Raw genomic sequence first — 16177 nt, forward strand, 5'->3', positions numbered from 1 at the left:
ATGTAAAAGCGTTTTTTTCAAATGTCAGTAAAAGTATTGAGTTGAAGTTAAAAGTAATTGTCGACGGTATCTTAAAATAGCCTCACTACATATGTTCTGTTGTATAACGGTATTATTAAAAACGATCCGATAACATGCGATATTACTAAAAAATATATTTGCATAAAAAAACAAACCAGTAAACTTGTGAAATACAAAATCATATTATTTTACAATATTATGTAGTTTGTGTTCCAAGTTGGTATAAGACGGGTTACGCACCATGGCTGTGGCGTACAGCTGCTTGGAGTATATACAATTAGTTTATACAATAATAATATAAGTTATGCGAAAATTGTTAATGTATGATAACATTATATGATATGTGAAAGTTTCAAATGAATAACGATATAAATTACAATGACACTGACGATTATCCATACTAGAAACATCGGCAGAAATACCATGATAGTCAGAAGTTTCAGCAACAGTGCATAAGAAGTCAATATAAGTAGCAAAGGTGCAATAGCCGTGAGTAAGAGAACCAGTATGACAATACTAGCAAAAAGTAGCACAATAGCTACCGCACTGACCACAGCTGGGTAACGCACCTTTGCGAATAGGCCTTTGCCTATTTCTCCGATGCCAGTCAGAAAGGTCGTTCCAACAACCTGTTAAATACATTTGAAGAATACAGCGATAGAGTTAAATTTCAAAAATTAATTTTAAATTTACAAGTTCTGGTTGGTGTGGTAGGTATATAACTGTTAAAAACAAAATAATATGTAAATTTCTATGAGAAGTTTATTACTTGGGTGTCGACCTGCAGGTTCGACGAATCCGGTTTTCCGCATTCAATAAGAGAAGTTCTGTCAAGGCTTTTGACTTCGGGCAACACCATGCCAAAGCCCGGGTAGGAAGTCATACCTACACTGCAGTGCAAATGGCGGCTGTCCATCGTCAAATTCCAACTGACTTGTTCTTCCTTATATAACTTTTTTAGAGAGGTATTTTATATTTGAATAGATTTCGGAGAAACTTTTAAGCGCAAAATATTAAAATTTCTATGAGAAGTTTATTACTTGGGTGTCGACCTGCAGGTTCGACGAATCCGGTTTTCCGCATTCAATAAGAGAAGTTCTGTCGAGGCTTTTGACTTCGGGTAACACCATGCCAAAACCCGGGTAGGAAGTCATATCTACACTGCAGTGCAAATGGCGGCTGTCCATCGTCAAATTCCTAATGACTTGATGTAGTGCTGACTGGCGCGTTGTTCCAATCAACACAACGACCATCAACACAAAAACCGTAGAATATAGTTTATACATTGTATTAGCTGTAAGAAATCCTTTGAAACAGGAAAAATTAGCAAAAACGGTTCGGAGAAATATGTTGTTTTACACTGAAATGGTGCGGTGAAACAAATGTAATATTAACATCAATAGTAACAGTTACGATATAAACAAGCCGTTTTTAATACATATGTACCTACATAAAGAGTATTTGCCAGCATATAAATAAGTATATAATATGTTTTTTAAATAACATATGTGTTACTTTTCTTTTTTGAGATGTTAGACTTATCTTCTATTTTCTGGAGCTTTATCGACCTTTAAAACTATATATTTATTTAGTTAACTATATAAGTGTTTAATTAAAATTTTAAATTAAGAATAATTTACTAAAAACATTGTTCGATAATCAATTTTGAATAATCATTTTAAAGTTCTTAAGTTTTTAAGATTAATCAACTCTTATCCTAAATTTGTAGTACATTATTCTCAATTTAAAAAAACCAGTACAGTGGGGTCGGGGCATAGTGGGGACGGAGCATAGTTGGGTTGGGGCATAGTGGTGACGGGGAAGTCACAGGTTTACAGGAATTTTTAAATCTGAAAGTGATAAAATCACTTTCAAAAAAACGCTTCGATGCAAATCGGTAGTTAGTATTTTCAAGCCAGTACAGTCCAAACCAAGCACAGTATAAACCAGCAAACTTAAAAAGTTTTAAATGAAGGTTCTATATTTACAAATGAGCATCAAAGCGTTAATTTGAAAGTGATTTTATCCTAGAGGACTAGTACAGTAGAGTATAGGCATAATGTAATCAAAGCAATGAGGAAACGGAGAGGTCACAGGTCTACAAGAATTATTATAAATAAAAGTGATAAAATTGAATAAAATCGCTTTCAAATAAACGCTTTGATGCTCATTTGTAAATATAGAACCTTCATTAAATATAGTGAACTTATTGTATAAAATATGAAATTTATACTAGATAATTAAAAAATTATTTTTCTTACTACTCTCTTGAGAATCATGTTGTATGAACACTGCCCTCGTAGATGGTACTTGGTACAAGATGGTATAAGCTGGTTCCAGTCTTATTTTTATGGCCTTATGGCGCTCTTCGTATTTGTTTTGTTGTTCCGCGTATGTGTTAGGCATAGCTTAAATGTTACAAAAATATGTTTAAGGTGAATCGGAATAGAACCCAGTTTATTTATTTTACGTTACGGCTTAAACATATAAATATACCTATTTTTTTTTTAATAGCAATGATATGTAGTCTAATGTATGTGTTCTAATTTAACCCTTTGACAGTCATAGGCGCAATTTCAATTTTTAATTTGGGGGGGGGGGGCTGGAAATTTTTTTTAAATATATATATAAGTAAATATATTTTTGTATTTCAAAATTGTATGCATAACCTAATTTTTTTTTTGGGGGGGGGGCTAAGCCCACCCTAGCCCCTCCGTATTTGCGCCTATGTTGACGGTCTATTTTAAAAGTTGTTGTCCTATGTACGGGAAAGTATTCTATTTGTATGGAGTTCATGGTACCCAGTCAGATGACCAAAAAGTAAATTGATCAAACCTATGAACACGCGTGTCGCCAAGACATGTAGTAAAACTGTAGTAAATTATACTTAATAAAAGAAATACGTCAAGAGCTACAATAATTATTACTTAAATATGTGTATTTTTTTCAATACTTTTTATCCATACCAAATTACTAAGCCATTGCTAAAATGTCGATATTTAAATTTATTACAGTAAAAAAAATTGTTGTTTAATAGTCAGAAAAAAAATTGAATTATGTAGATAAACTACAAATATGTTAAAATTAAATGGGAATATCAATAAATGTCATAGAAAATACAAATATATATATATCATAAAATTATGCTAGTCAAAACAATAGAAATAAGATAAACATGAATTATATAAAGTTCTCTTCTGGTTCTTTAGGTGCATCTAAATCACGATAATGAATTATCGGTCTATAATCAAAGCCTCCTCTGTAAAAAAAAAAACATAAAAGTTTAATTAAATTTTTTTTTTAACATTATAATAATTATGGGACTTGATTGTTTAGCCCTAATAAATACAAAAAAAATCTGTAATTTTTTAAATTTTTTTTTAAGTACTAAGTAGTAACAACTAACCTGCCACCTCTAAAACCTCCTCGTGCTGGAGGTCTAGAATAACCATACATGCCTCGACCGAATCCAGCACCTCCATATGGTGGATATCCAGGTAATTGGTATCTGAAATGTTTCAACATTTATATAACATTATATAAACAGTATGTATATAATAATTATTAAAAATTTAGTTTGACAAGTAGAACAATATGTTTATTCTTACGGATTGGTGGCTGGAGTGTATTGCTGTGGAGCATCACTCACGTCTTTCTTAGGTTGCTTATTTCCAGGGTGTTCTGGCAACTGAGGCCTTTTAGTGTCACGTAAATAGTTGTTAAAATACTTGACCTAAACAAATAATTAAAGATTTCTTAAGATTTTTATAATTTGGTTCAAATGAATTTATTACTATTAAATGTATTGATATGATATATTTATCAGAATGTTAAATTTTGTTAAAATATCATTTTTAACACAGCTGTCTTAAGTGAATAATAAAGTGGTAAAAATATTGTAGAGAGTAAAGGTTTTTTTTAAATGTAAAAAACAAATGCCTTACTTCTTTTTTAACATCATCTAGTTTGTCTATGTGCTTGTTAAAAATATGTTTGCGCACGAAATCTGGGCCTTTGAATTTTTTTCCTGACAAGGGGCATAACCACTTATCTTTAGATATTTCTTGAGTATTAGCAGTTACAAACTTTTCAATCTCTTCTTCTTCGCGCTTAGCTCCAAGTTGAATTAATTCTTTTTCGCTTATTTCAATAGGCGTTAAATTGGTCAAAGAGCTTACTTTAGATTGAAAATTTTGGCAATAATCAGTAATTTCTTGTTGAGTTGGCTGTGTAAAAAAGAATAGTATTATATTGCAAGTCTTATTGAATTTTATTTGTGATTAATTTAACTCACAGGATTACTTGGAAGTGTACAGCGAGCGTGCATTATACCACACCTATTTGGCATCTCGTCTTCATTTATATACTCACTGTGATTATAATAATCCACTGAATGAACAATACGTAAGTAGAGTAACATTTTATCTAAAGCCTATAACAGAAATTGAGCAATTTAAAAAAAAATTAACAAAAATAATTTATTCAATTTATTTTATTTTATACAAAAATAGTATAATTTAATTTCAATTAAAAAATACCTTGAACAATTGCATATCTTTATCAGTATTATCTTCGGGTTCACAAGCAGCGTTTTCTCCTAATAGTTCTTCTTCTTCTGCAGACGCTTCTTCAATTAAGAAATCCGTTATGTTTTGTAAAACAGGATTACGAGAAACAACACCATAAGTATTTTCAGTCGGTTTATCATCTTCCTTTTGCCAAAGGCCGGAACGATTATCGAAGTTGTTAATGATATTTGCACATAGTTTCATATCATTACGAGCTACTTGTCGATGACTGGTTATTCCATTTACTGATCGAATTCGTTTGCTCAAATCTCTGTTGACAATAGCACCCAACTCACAGTCACGTAACTGCAGTATAAAAATTACGATTATTAAAAATAAAAATAATATATCAAATTTTACACAATCATTTCTATTTGGCATTTAGTCTACACGCCAACCACTAATATGTAAATAATAAAAAATGTAGCTCACTCTAACTGCATTAAGATTCCAACAGATTTCTTTAATATTAACATCTCTATCGAAAGTCACCCATCCGCGTCTAAACCATCGGCGTTCAGGTAATGGATCAGCTATAGACAATCTCATGAAACCTTGATAACGTTTGCAAATCTTAAACAAATTTAATCAAATTTAATATATTCTATGACATAATTATTGAGTGTTATATATATATGCAGACATACAGCTTCTAATTCATTTTTTGTAATGGTAGGAGCTAAATTCCTTAGAAATACTGATGTAGTACGATGTAATGCTTTTGGTTTAGCTACGTCATCCTGTGAAAAGAGAAACAATTCATTTAATAATAGTTTATCACATTGTAGTTGAGTTTATATTAAATCATACTATTGTATTTCATACATTTTGGTCATTATCATTTGTTATGTCCATTACTTCTTCTGATTTCTCTCCATCTTTGTCTTTTTGATCTATTTAAATAGTATTATTTTTTATGTTTATAAAACAGTTATAGTAATAAGGTATTATTAGTCATAACTACAGTCTAAAGTATTATATTTCAAGGATACAGGGAAAAAACAGGCAAAACAGACATTTTTAAAATGGCCATATTGTTGTTATAAAATTTGTTCCGATACAAAACGAACTTGATTTAAAACTCAAATAACAATTTTTTAGATTAAAATAAAAGTGACTTTTGTGGTTTTTTCTCCATACCCTTTATCTAGCAATACATCTACTAATAATTATTTTCTGATGATATGATATACATATTATATTATCTACAAAGAAGCATGACAAATAATTATGATTAAGCAACATAATTTGTATAATTGTGCGTTGCTTAAATTTTGTTAATGATAAGACGCATTTGGGTATTACGTTTCTTACTCAGGTTCTTCAGTTATAAAAATATGTATTTACAATTTTAACATAAACTCAAAAATTACCTTCATTAGGGTTTGTTTGTTTATCGTTATCATCATTATCCTCTTTGTCACTGTCAACTTCACCATCTGAGGTTCCGCCATCACTAGAATAATACAGAGTAACTTGCTTGGTGATAAATTAAAAGTATATAAATATATTTCTTACTCTGGCTTTTTTTCTGATTTCTTTGAAGAGTCAGATTCGAGTTTTGGTTTAGGTGGTGCTACAGGATCTAAAACTGTCAAGTCAAAATCTGTGCCTCCTTCAAGTTTAATTACTACAGAGTCCAAAAGAAGTACAAGCGGATCAGGATTATCTGCATCCACAACGATACCATCAATCTTGTTCTTTGCTAAAAATTCTTTGAAAACTTCTAAACGCTTCTGTTAAATACACAAAAGTTATAAATATGCTTAATAGTAAATATTTTTAATTTTTAATTAACATAAGTAAGCAATTGAATTGTCAATCTACTAACTTTAATTGCAATAGTCTGCTCTTCCTTACGCTTGACACTATCATCGGGGTGATACTTTATTTTAAACCTATAAATTATACAATGGTAAATATAAATTTATCTCAAAATATTTCAACCTGTTCTTACCATTCTTCATCTTTATGAGCAACGAAAAATTCATTAAGTTGGTTTCTTTTAAATTGTAATTTATACTCGTTGTACTTGGCTAAAGCTTCTTCGTCTGTAATGTTATCATCTTGAGTAATCAAAAAGGCTTTTAACGACATCATGGGTGGCTGAGTATCTCCCGATGATTGATCTACTGCCGGTGGGGCATGGTTAAGGGTATGTGCTCCTGGATCTCTCATCGGTATAGTTCTAAAATAAAATTAGTTCAAGCTCTTAATTTTACAAAATACAAATATAAATTAAATATTGGGTTATATTGGCGTTGGATAGCCTTAAATGGAGTATAATCCATTTGTATTAATAACTATTACCTCGTAACAGGAGGCATATGATGTGCTGGCTGATCCCATGGACCTCCATAGCCATACGCTGGTGGATCGTAGCCAATTCGTCTATCATCCCTGAAATTAAAATAGAAATCTTTATTGTTGAAAGTTAACCACATAACAAGAACATTTTTTTCAGGTTTTAAAAAAAACTGATTATGAAATTAAACTGTTCATTGTAACGTTTGAAACAAATGTTAAAATTTTAATCAATTCGTACAAAAATTATAATGTATTATTACATATGTTATAATATATAGCTATTATATACTATAATTATAACATTAGTTAATTATTAAAAAGCAAAATTATGTTTAGCTTACCAGTCTGGTCTCATTCGCTTAACTGGAGGCGACAAGTCTCTTTGGGTACCAGGACTATAACGGTCTCGCATGGGTCCTCTAAAGTCACCTCTACCTCGATTTCGAGTTCCCCAAGTTTCTCTACAAAGTAAATGAAAAGATAACATTAACAACCTAAGTTTGTGCATATATTTTAATGATTTTGGTAAATTTAACATGATATGGTAAAAACAATAAAAACTTATGAAGTGATACTAGGTAAATAAATAAAAACAATTTTTTTATTAAGTAAATTGATTGACAAATTAAATTGCATTTAATTATTACATTATGTTTATTTTAATGACATAATTTTCTATAATAAAATTTAACTGAAACTAAATACTAATGACCGTTCTACTCTTGAGTTCACTTTAAATTTAAGTACATTATAAGCTAAGCTTTATTAAAATGTGAAGTGAAACTGGTAAGAATGCCCATAAGTATTATAAAATAGTATGCATCACAATTGTTAAAATATTAAAAAAATTACTTATGAAAATTATGGATACTGATAATGAATATGAATTAAATTATTTATTTAAAAATTGATCAATCTATATACTTAATTAAATTAATTATTAAATACCTAGTAAATGAATACAATAGGTATTATAATAATAATTGTATGTACCTGAAGTCTTTCATGAAGCGGCTAAACAAAATAATTACACAGTTATTAAGATTTTAGTAATCACTTTAAACTACAACAAAAATTCCATTGATTTACAATATAATATTTGTTTAAATTGTTGAATTTAAACAATTTTTATTCAGGTTTAGATCTCTTTTATATTTGGATTTGCATGAACTTTAAATATATTGATTAGTACAAAATGCTTTACATTTTTACATTAATACTTAACGCTAAGCATATCTAAAATTTTAAAATATACATAATACATTTGGTAATGATTTAAACTATAATATAGATCAGTTTATACTATAAAATTTGGTCCAAACAAACAATCTTACCTGTCATTCCAATCATCCCGTACTCGACGTTCATCTCTACGATTATCATTACCCCTTACTGACTCTGTACGTTCGCCACGAAATTTATCTCTCCGCTTCCTATCATATTCATCATCACTGTCTGCCATCACTAACGTTTTCTCGTTAACCTATAGGTAACAATAAACATTAATAAAATTTATTAAAATGTAATTAAGTAAATAAGGCTAAAATAATTTTAAAACGTCGAAAATTCATAATTTACATAAATTAAACATACTGTTAATTATCAGTATTTCGTTACTTATTTCTTACTCAAATAGTAGAAATTAGAATAACGTTTGGAAATTTATCAATTTATATTACTTAATTAACGTATCGTTGATTAGCCTACTTTTAAAATCCGCCGAATGGCGAGGAGTTGTCGGAAAATAACTAGTAGATATTACTATGGCCTATGGGGACATGGGTTGGTAAGAGATTCAACATAATTCACAAACTGAAAACTAGACATGGGAAGCGACAAACAAACTTGAATACAGTGTAGACAACACAACGGCTAAAAACTTTAAATCATAATCCATTTTCATTAAACAAAATTATAATAGTTTATTTATTCAATTTTAATTCACTTAACATTATTAATTTTTTAAATTTCAAACATATTTTTAATTATAATGATTTTACGTAAAAAACACAATTAAAAAAAAATGAAAGAGAAAAGGTTCAAAATTACCATGTTCCCTATCAGTACATTTTTTATATTATTGTAAACATAACTTTTTCGCTTATCATCGAATAAAGTATGATAAAAGGCCCAGTCATACTTGCTGATAATAAGATAATAACAATATCATTTATCAACTTTTATAGTAGTTTTCTACATAAATAACAAAAACCTGTACCTAACATCGTAGGTAGTATTTTAGCAGAATTTCGTGATTCGTAAAAAAAAAAAACGTTAAAAACACAATTTCTTTAACATACCTATATTGTAGTTATATTTTTTTCCATAAAAAAGTATCTAAAACCGTTCTAACAAGTTTCGTTTTATAATGACAAAATATAATTCGATTTAAGTGAAAACTCAATAATGTATAGTTTCGAGGGTGAATTTCGTAGAAAACCAGAACAAAATTATGCTGGAGCTAGTATACATGAACCTGTTAGTAACTTGATTCAAAGAGCTCGTTATGAAAGAGAAAAAAGAGAAGTAAGATCTACAAGGAATACCTTTAGATATCTAGTTAAGAATTGTAAAATAATAAATTATTGTTGTTTGTAGGAAGCAAGACGTGAACAACACCGTATAATTAAAGTACAATCATGTGTTAGGAGTTTTTTAGCAAGGAAAAAAATTAAACAACACTACAGGAAATTATTTGATAACACTGTTTTAGAACTGAAGAAAAAGCAACCATCTCAGCAATTATTGAGTGATCTCGTAACAAATTTAATTTTCTTTCATAATAGAGAAACTGACTCGCAAAGACTCGTAAGTTGATAATTATTGTATTATTTCTAACTTTACCATATATATTTTAACACTTATTACCTATACTATTATTAAATAAAATAACTTTATTTATTAAGTAATCTGCGTGCAACTTTTTTTTTTGCCATAAAACACGTTTTTTGAAAAATGTTTCTTACCTCTAAAGTAGTCTGAAAATGGTAATTTTTTTTTGAAAAAGCGAGATGGCTGAAAAAAATCAGAATTGAACTCATTTTCAAAATTTATTTTTTGAATGCTGTAGATTTGCACATTTTTTTTCACTAAGTAATTTTTGACACCACAATGAGTACATCTCATAGAAAAAAATAGTATATGTTAAAAATAATCCCCTGAAGGTAATTAAACTTATTCTATAAATTAGGTGATATGATTGAAATTTAGTAAAACAAATTAATTGTCAAATATGGCCTGTATTTTGCCCTTTAACCCTTAATTGATACATGAAGTATATCTATTCGGTGACTTAGCCTAAAGGCTACTAGCACCTAACCTAACGAAACTACAACCCCCACGACTCCAGCTCAGAGGCTCCAGAAGACGTTGGGGCCTCAGTCCCGGGCACAGACCGAGGTCTGCTGGGCCCCGGGCCTACAGTATGAGTTTCGCCATTCTAAACGCGTTTACCGCGATAGACGCCTGGTGGGCGGAAGGTTTTTGTCCTTAGGCGACTGGTCAGACCCAAACTTCCCATAACTGGTACAGTGATAAAAAGCGTGATAAGGTTTACGTTGTCTAACGGTGCGTGAGACTACACCATACTTACACCAGTTACGGGTTAACAAATAGTTTATAGTCACCGGCTTAAGAGCCTTTTTCACATTAATAATTTCCTAATGTATATTTCAGTTATGGCTGTCTCAGCATGTCTTACGGAATAGTGCAACACTTTTGCGTTCAAGTTTAGATAAAAATTCTTCTTGGTATTGGCATATAAAATGGATTCTATCACTTAATATTAATTTGTTGAATTCTTCTGGTTTGGAATCATTTGCAACACCCTTAAGAATTATTGAAGAGCTGACTTCAGTAGATTCTTATAAAAAGTTGCTTGGTACAGATGATGCTATACTTGCACTGCGCGATGTGAGTATATTTATGTAAAAATGTGTTCAACACATCTCATTCAACCATTTCAATTTATAAAAATAAATAACAATTATTATTTGTGTTAATTAGCTGTTCCAGTATTTGGTTACAAAATGCTATTTTGATAGTTTGCGTAAAATTCTTGACACAAAAATTCCTTCAATGTTTGATGATGAAGATACACCAGCTCCACCATTAGCAAAAAGTATTTTAGAATTTGTTAAAAGACCATTTTCAGTACGCTCTCCAACATTTATAGATGAATACACGTAAGTTACATTTTATTAGGCATATGTAGTTAATTTCAATCAAAGCTATTAGTGTTTATACATACTTATGATATTTTAAATTTTAGTTCAATTATTATGGATCATTTTGTGCGGACATTTCTTAAAGGACCAATATCAGATATAAACCATAAATTTATTTTACCAAACTTATCGTTAGAACAAAACCAGCCCGATTATATTGGACCAGACTTTAGACAACTAGTCATGTCACTTACTCATTCTCCTATCCAATTTCAACCCAATACAAATTTATTTTATTCTTTATTAATACTTGAACCTTCAGTTGAACAATATTCATTCAGTAAGTTCTTTTATAATTTATTATTTTAATGATGAAATATTTCCAAGTATGAATAACATATTATGTACGTAGTTATGAAATGTAAAACAACTGGTCGGGAAGTAAATGCAGTTAACGACTATTTGGATATCTTGTCTTCATTAACTAGTCGATTAGCAGAGCCACCAGTTATTGAATATTTAAATAAAACATGGAGACACAGAAGTGCTAACCAAGATAGTTCAGAAGATGAATCGGACGAAGAAGAAAAACCATTTAGTGGTTATTTAGAGAATGAACTTGAGGCAATAACCCAACATGTTTTATTTTTTTAAAAGCGTTGTAGACCTTTCATTTTTATTTGTAAGCAGTCAAAATAACTTGTTAAATTTATCAAAGTTGCTTGTGAAGAGTGTTATTATAATAACAATATGTTTAGATTTTTTTACACATTTTCTGCATAATCTATTTTATATGTATTACCATTGATAATAAATAATAGATTATTATTAATAATATTATTTTTAATCAATGGTATTACTAATAATCTAAATAAAATAACTGGTACAAAAATTTATCAAATTTCATTTCTGTAAGTAACAATATATTTGTACTTGTTTCTCAGAAATCAGTTTAAAAAAAATAACATTTCATACTTTTTAAAATTTGTAATCAATATAAATTTTGTCTTTTCTAAAAAATCTTGAAATACGACTATTATATAGGTTCAACAACGCTCTTAATTTTAAATTTATTTCTCGTTTTAAATTAATTTATTTTTATCAGACAGGTTTTGAAATTGTGTTCAGACCTATTAAACGCATCATTTAGAGTACAGAGAATAATTAATGCAGTAGACGAATCATGCTCTTCGTCATCTATAAATTTCTTACTCGAACCTATTTGCAAATTATGCCACTATTTGCTGATGTCTCACAAACTTGCTGTTCATAAATATAGGTAATCAAAATGTTTTCAAAAATGAATTACATGATTGTTATAGACTTAGATATTAATTAAACAATAAACTCAATATTTAACACAATTTCAATGTATATTGTTCAGCCCGACTATGGAAGGATTTAATTTGTATTACTAAAAATATATTCTTGTACAGGCTGTTATATACATTAGCACTTAAGGCAGAATTTTTACAACATTTATGGATAACCATTTTGAGAACTGAACAACAATCACTTTTTGGACCTAGTTCAGTTACTACTAGTTTAGTAACGGTGATATCGAGAGGTACAAATTTGGCTCCTGGTGATTTTGATCGTATTGTGCCATTGTTAGCAACATTTTGCTCGCTCTTTAGCTCTCTAATATCTACGTTACACGATGCAGAATTTAATAAAGCTGTTGGGAATAGTTCTGGTAATTAGTTACATTTTATTAATTGTATTCTGTATATACATTGTATGAACGGCAATTTATTTGGCTTATTTTTAAAAAAAATTTTAGAAGATAACATTGGAAATCCGTTGAAGTTTACTGCAGCTGACCTTATTTCAATTACATCTATTTTAAAAGATGTTGCTTTAGGCCTAATAGAATTAGCATATCCTGATACGAGACCATCAATTTTATCTTTTAAGACTAACAATCAAAATGCTCAAACTTCGATCTGGTCACATTTATTGAAGGTAAATAACTAAAATTATTGATTAAAATAAAATTATAATACGAAAAAGTTCAAAAAACCATGTGTTATAACAGGTAACAGTTGTTATATTGCGACAACTTCATTCAAGAGATCTTCGGTGTAGATTTTGCCCAGAAGGTCATTGGGTATCAAATCGTTTGACAATGAACTCTGCTTATGATAAACCGTCTAATATGCACTTTGTACAGTATTCTAGAAGATCTAGACATAATTATAGGCCATTTAGAGGAATTCCCGTAATATCAATGGACAACTTAGGTATTGTAGTTTATATAAATAATTATATTGAATTAAAAGTCTATAATTTGTATTCAAATTTATACTACGTATCTTAATTTTAGATGAAGGTCCACCCCTAACAACACGTCAAGTGCGAATTCTGACAGTTTTAAGAGAAATACCATTTGTTTTACCCTTTGAAGAAAGAGTTGTAGTGTTCCAAGGATTATTGATGAATGATAAAGTGCAATATCAAAATACAGATGGACATTTTATGGCTGGTCCTAACATTCACATTACTATTAGACGAAATTATTTGTATGAAGACGCTTTTGAAAAATTATCTATTGAAAATGGTAACATTCCTATTATCAACTTACTAAACATTTAGGCACTTTTTTATTAAATCTATTTTTTTCATTTATTAACTCTAAGAACCAGAAATACGACAAACGTTACGAGTACATATGAAAAGTGCCGCTGGGTTAGATGAAGCTGGTGTAGATGGAGGCGGCTTACTGAGAGAATTTTTATCTGAGCTTCTTAAAACAGCTTTTGATCCTAATCGTGGATTTTTCCGAATGACAAATGATAATATGCTGTATCCAAATCCATATGTTCATTTAATTCAACAAAACTTTGCTGCCCATTACTTTTTTATTGGCAGAATGCTAGGAAAAGTGTGTATTATTAATTTGTTCACAATATAGTAATAATCCAACTGATATTTTATTTTTATAGGCACTATATGAAAATTTATTAGTTGAACTGCCTTTAGCCGAGTTTTTCTTGTCAAAAATTATTGGCCGTCAAACTGAAGTCGATGTACACCATTTAGCATCATTAGATCCACTTATGTATAGAAATTTGTTATCATTGAAAAACTACGATGGTGACGTTGTGGATCTCGGTTTGGATTTCACAATTGTTATTGATGAATTTGGTCAAACACGAGTTGAAGAATTAAAACCAAATGGTGCCAATATAACAGTAACCAATCAAAACCGAATTGAGTACATTCACTTAATGGCTGATTACAAACTGAACACTCAAATAAGGAAACAATGCTACTTTTTCAAACAAGTAATAAATTATAAATACAAATTATCTATTACTTTGCAATAGTTAATTCTGTGGTGTAATAGCAAAAGGAAAATTGCTGACTACTAACAAACCAGTAGACCCGTAAACCTATTAAGCTTTCTGATTTTTATATTTTAACATTATTTAATTTTTTTGTTGAATATTATTGTAATGACATTTAATTATTTTTAAGGGTTTGGCAAATGTAATTCCATTGGACTGGCTGCACATGTTTAGTAATCATGAAGTACAAGTTTTAATATCTGGTGCTGAAGTTCCAGTAGATATAGATGACTTAAAGCAGCATACAAATTACGTAGGTGGTTATACACCTGAAGATCCTGTCATACAATTATTTTGGTCTGTCGTAAACGATTTCACAGATGAACAGAAAACGAAACTTTTAAAGTTTGTAACTAGTTGTTCTCGACCTCCACTCCTGGGATTCAAAGTAAGTATATTTCTTTTGAGTATTAAGAAATCATCTTACGTACAGATAACATTCTTTTCAAATGAAACAGAATTCTTCTTACATTTTGTCTGAAATAAATAACTTTCTATCGGTCGCATAGGGGGAAACTTATGTAGAAATGTCATTTAAAAGAGCTCTTATTTCAAGTTGTGTAGCTGTTGTATACATGTTAAGTCTTACATTATCGCAATTGAAATAGTTTTTTATCGTACTCGCGTGTCTATATTAATTATCTAAGTCGTTTGCGACACATATTTGGAAACTATTTGACCCCCATGAATATATGGTTTTTTACACAACATATTATTTTAAAATTAAAATATGGACTAACTTGAACTTGGAAATATCAAAAAAATATTATGAAGAAGTTTGGGGCAGACTTTCAAGTGATGATGGTTTAGGTTGAAACTGATATCAAAGTTTAAAATCTAAAGCTAATACTTAAGGTGATTTAAACAGGCTGTTTTTAAGGGGTTGTATATGAACCAATAAGTGATTTTAATGAATTTCAACTATTCTTAAAGTATAACACATAATTTATTAAACAATATTATACTGAATATATTAACATTTATCCTTTGTATTTACTAAATTGAAAATTCCGTTCAAGTATTTTGGTTTTATTCTGGCCCCTAATGTGTATACACTATTATTAGGTACATTAAGGTATTTTAAACATAATTTATTGTTCAACTATCTAAGTATAATGTTTATTATTTTTTTTTTTTTTAGGAGTTATATCCACCATTTTGCATCCAAAAAGTGAGTTCTTCTGATCGCTTACCAACTGCCAGTACTTGTATGAATTTATTAAAAATGCCAGTATTTAAAGACTATGATACATTAAAAAAAAAACTTTTATATGCAATACAATCAGGTGCAGGTTTTGAACTTAGTTAATGGCAGTTGTAATATATTTGTTAAAACTCATATTACAATAAAATTTAAGTAAAGTGTATACAAAGTGTATTAGACATTGTAGTTTTTAAACATAAAAATGCAAATAATATGTTCTGTGAAAGAAAATTATAGTTGTATTAATAAATATATGTTAATGATTAAAGTTTTTCTAATTTTACCATTTCTGTCAAACTATGTTTGACTTAGTATATGCATAGACTCAAGTTCATTTATGTTTTTAAAATTGATATTATTTTCAATTTTGGAACTTGTATCAGTAATTTTTATTGTTTTTCAAAAACCAAATTAACTAGTTTAGTGTGAATACATTTTTTTTTGTTGTAATTCTAATAATTAAAAATAAAATATAAAATATGTTATTAATAAAAATCTGGTTAAAATATTTGTATATGTATATGTATATAATATTATATAATATAGGTACTTTTTTTTCTT

The 16177-nt window shown here is 29.2% G+C and overlaps 3 protein-coding genes across 6 annotated transcripts; 1 reads left to right on the plus strand and 2 right to left on the minus strand.

Annotated features, from left to right (window-relative positions):
* Positions 1-294: 294 nt before the first annotated feature.
* On the minus strand, positions 295-1371 carry LOC126834768 (uncharacterized). The gene is made up of 3 exons (XM_050566933.1): positions 1062-1371; positions 791-973; positions 295-650 (listed from the first exon to the last, which is right to left on the minus strand). The coding sequence occupies exons 1-3, from the start codon at positions 1305-1307 to the stop codon at positions 354-356; spliced, it is 726 nt and encodes a 241-aa protein (XP_050422890.1). The 5' UTR covers positions 1308-1371; the 3' UTR covers positions 295-353.
* A 1635-nt stretch (positions 1372-3006) lies between these two features.
* Positions 3007-8722, minus strand: LOC126834680 (serrate RNA effector molecule homolog). Of its 4 annotated transcripts, none has more exons than XM_050566783.1 (18): positions 8604-8722; positions 8231-8379; positions 7890-7910; positions 7238-7357; positions 6900-6989; positions 6547-6777; positions 6421-6487; positions 6108-6325; positions 5963-6045; positions 5415-5482; positions 5237-5329; positions 5022-5162; positions 4560-4895; positions 4316-4453; positions 3966-4247; positions 3630-3754; positions 3428-3529; positions 3007-3280 (listed from the first exon to the last, which is right to left on the minus strand). In XM_050566783.1, the coding sequence occupies exons 2-18, from the start codon at positions 8356-8358 to the stop codon at positions 3202-3204; spliced, it is 2322 nt and encodes a 773-aa protein (XP_050422740.1). In that variant the 5' UTR covers positions 8359-8379; positions 8604-8722; the 3' UTR covers positions 3007-3201. The 4 variants fall into 4 exon arrangements, with proteins under 4 accessions (XP_050422740.1, XP_050422741.1, XP_050422739.1 ...); XM_050566784.1 differs by having other exon boundaries at positions 8525-8689; XM_050566782.1 differs by having other exon boundaries at positions 8490-8689.
* Positions 8723-9084: 362 nt separating this feature from the next.
* Positions 9085-15936, plus strand: LOC126834782 (ubiquitin-protein ligase E3C). The gene is made up of 15 exons (XM_050566950.1): positions 9085-9422; positions 9495-9704; positions 10572-10808; positions 10902-11080; positions 11167-11402; positions 11475-11686; positions 12172-12341; positions 12499-12758; positions 12846-13027; positions 13101-13305; positions 13389-13622; positions 13702-13946; positions 14008-14349; positions 14543-14800; positions 15554-15936. The coding sequence occupies exons 1-15, from the start codon at positions 9303-9305 to the stop codon at positions 15719-15721; spliced, it is 3258 nt and encodes a 1085-aa protein (XP_050422907.1). The 5' UTR covers positions 9085-9302; the 3' UTR covers positions 15722-15936.
* The last annotated feature ends 241 nt before the right edge of the window (positions 15937-16177 follow it).

Source organism: Adelges cooleyi, unplaced genomic scaffold (assembly GCF_023614345.1).
Source record: "Adelges cooleyi isolate 19-005CV unplaced genomic scaffold, UGA_ACOO_1.1 ACOO_flye_CR_arks_rails_tigmint_CR_PRNA_21, whole genome shotgun sequence".
Classification (NCBI taxonomy): domain Eukaryota; kingdom Metazoa; phylum Arthropoda; class Insecta; order Hemiptera; family Adelgidae; genus Adelges; species Adelges cooleyi.

Excerpts from the sequence above, each read along its gene's own strand:
- LOC126834782 (XM_050566950.1), top strand. The coding sequence starts at position 9,303 with ATGTATAGTTTCGAGGGTGAATTTCGTAGAAAACCAGAACAAAATTAT. Across the intron at positions 9,423-9,494 it reads ATGAAAGAGAAAAAAGAGAA|GAAGCAAGACGTGAACAACA; the intron begins GTAAGATCTACA and ends TGTTGTTTGTAG. Across the intron at positions 13,028-13,100 it reads TCTGGTCACATTTATTGAAG|GTAACAGTTGTTATATTGCG; the intron begins GTAAATAACTAA and ends GTGTTATAACAG.
- LOC126834768 (XM_050566933.1), bottom strand. The coding sequence starts at position 1,307 with ATGTATAAACTATATTCTACGGTTTTTGTGTTGATGGTCGTTGTGTTG. Across the intron at positions 974-1,061 it reads ACCTGCAGGTCGACACCCAA|TTATATAAGGAAGAACAAGT; the intron begins GTAATAAACTTC and ends TCTCTAAAAAAG. Across the intron at positions 651-790 it reads ACCTGCAGGTCGACACCCAA|GTTGTTGGAACGACCTTTCT; the intron begins GTAATAAACTTC and ends TGTATTTAACAG.
- LOC126834680 (XM_050566783.1), bottom strand. The coding sequence starts at position 8,358 with ATGGCAGACAGTGATGATGAATATGATAGGAAGCGGAGAGATAAATTT. Across the intron at positions 6,990-7,237 it reads AAGCGAATGAGACCAGACTG|GGATGATAGACGAATTGGCT; the intron begins GTAAGCTAAACA and ends TTTTAATTTCAG. Across the intron at positions 5,483-5,962 it reads ACAAACAAACCCTAATGAAG|ATCAAAAAGACAAAGATGGA; the intron begins GTAATTTTTGAG and ends CTATTTAAATAG.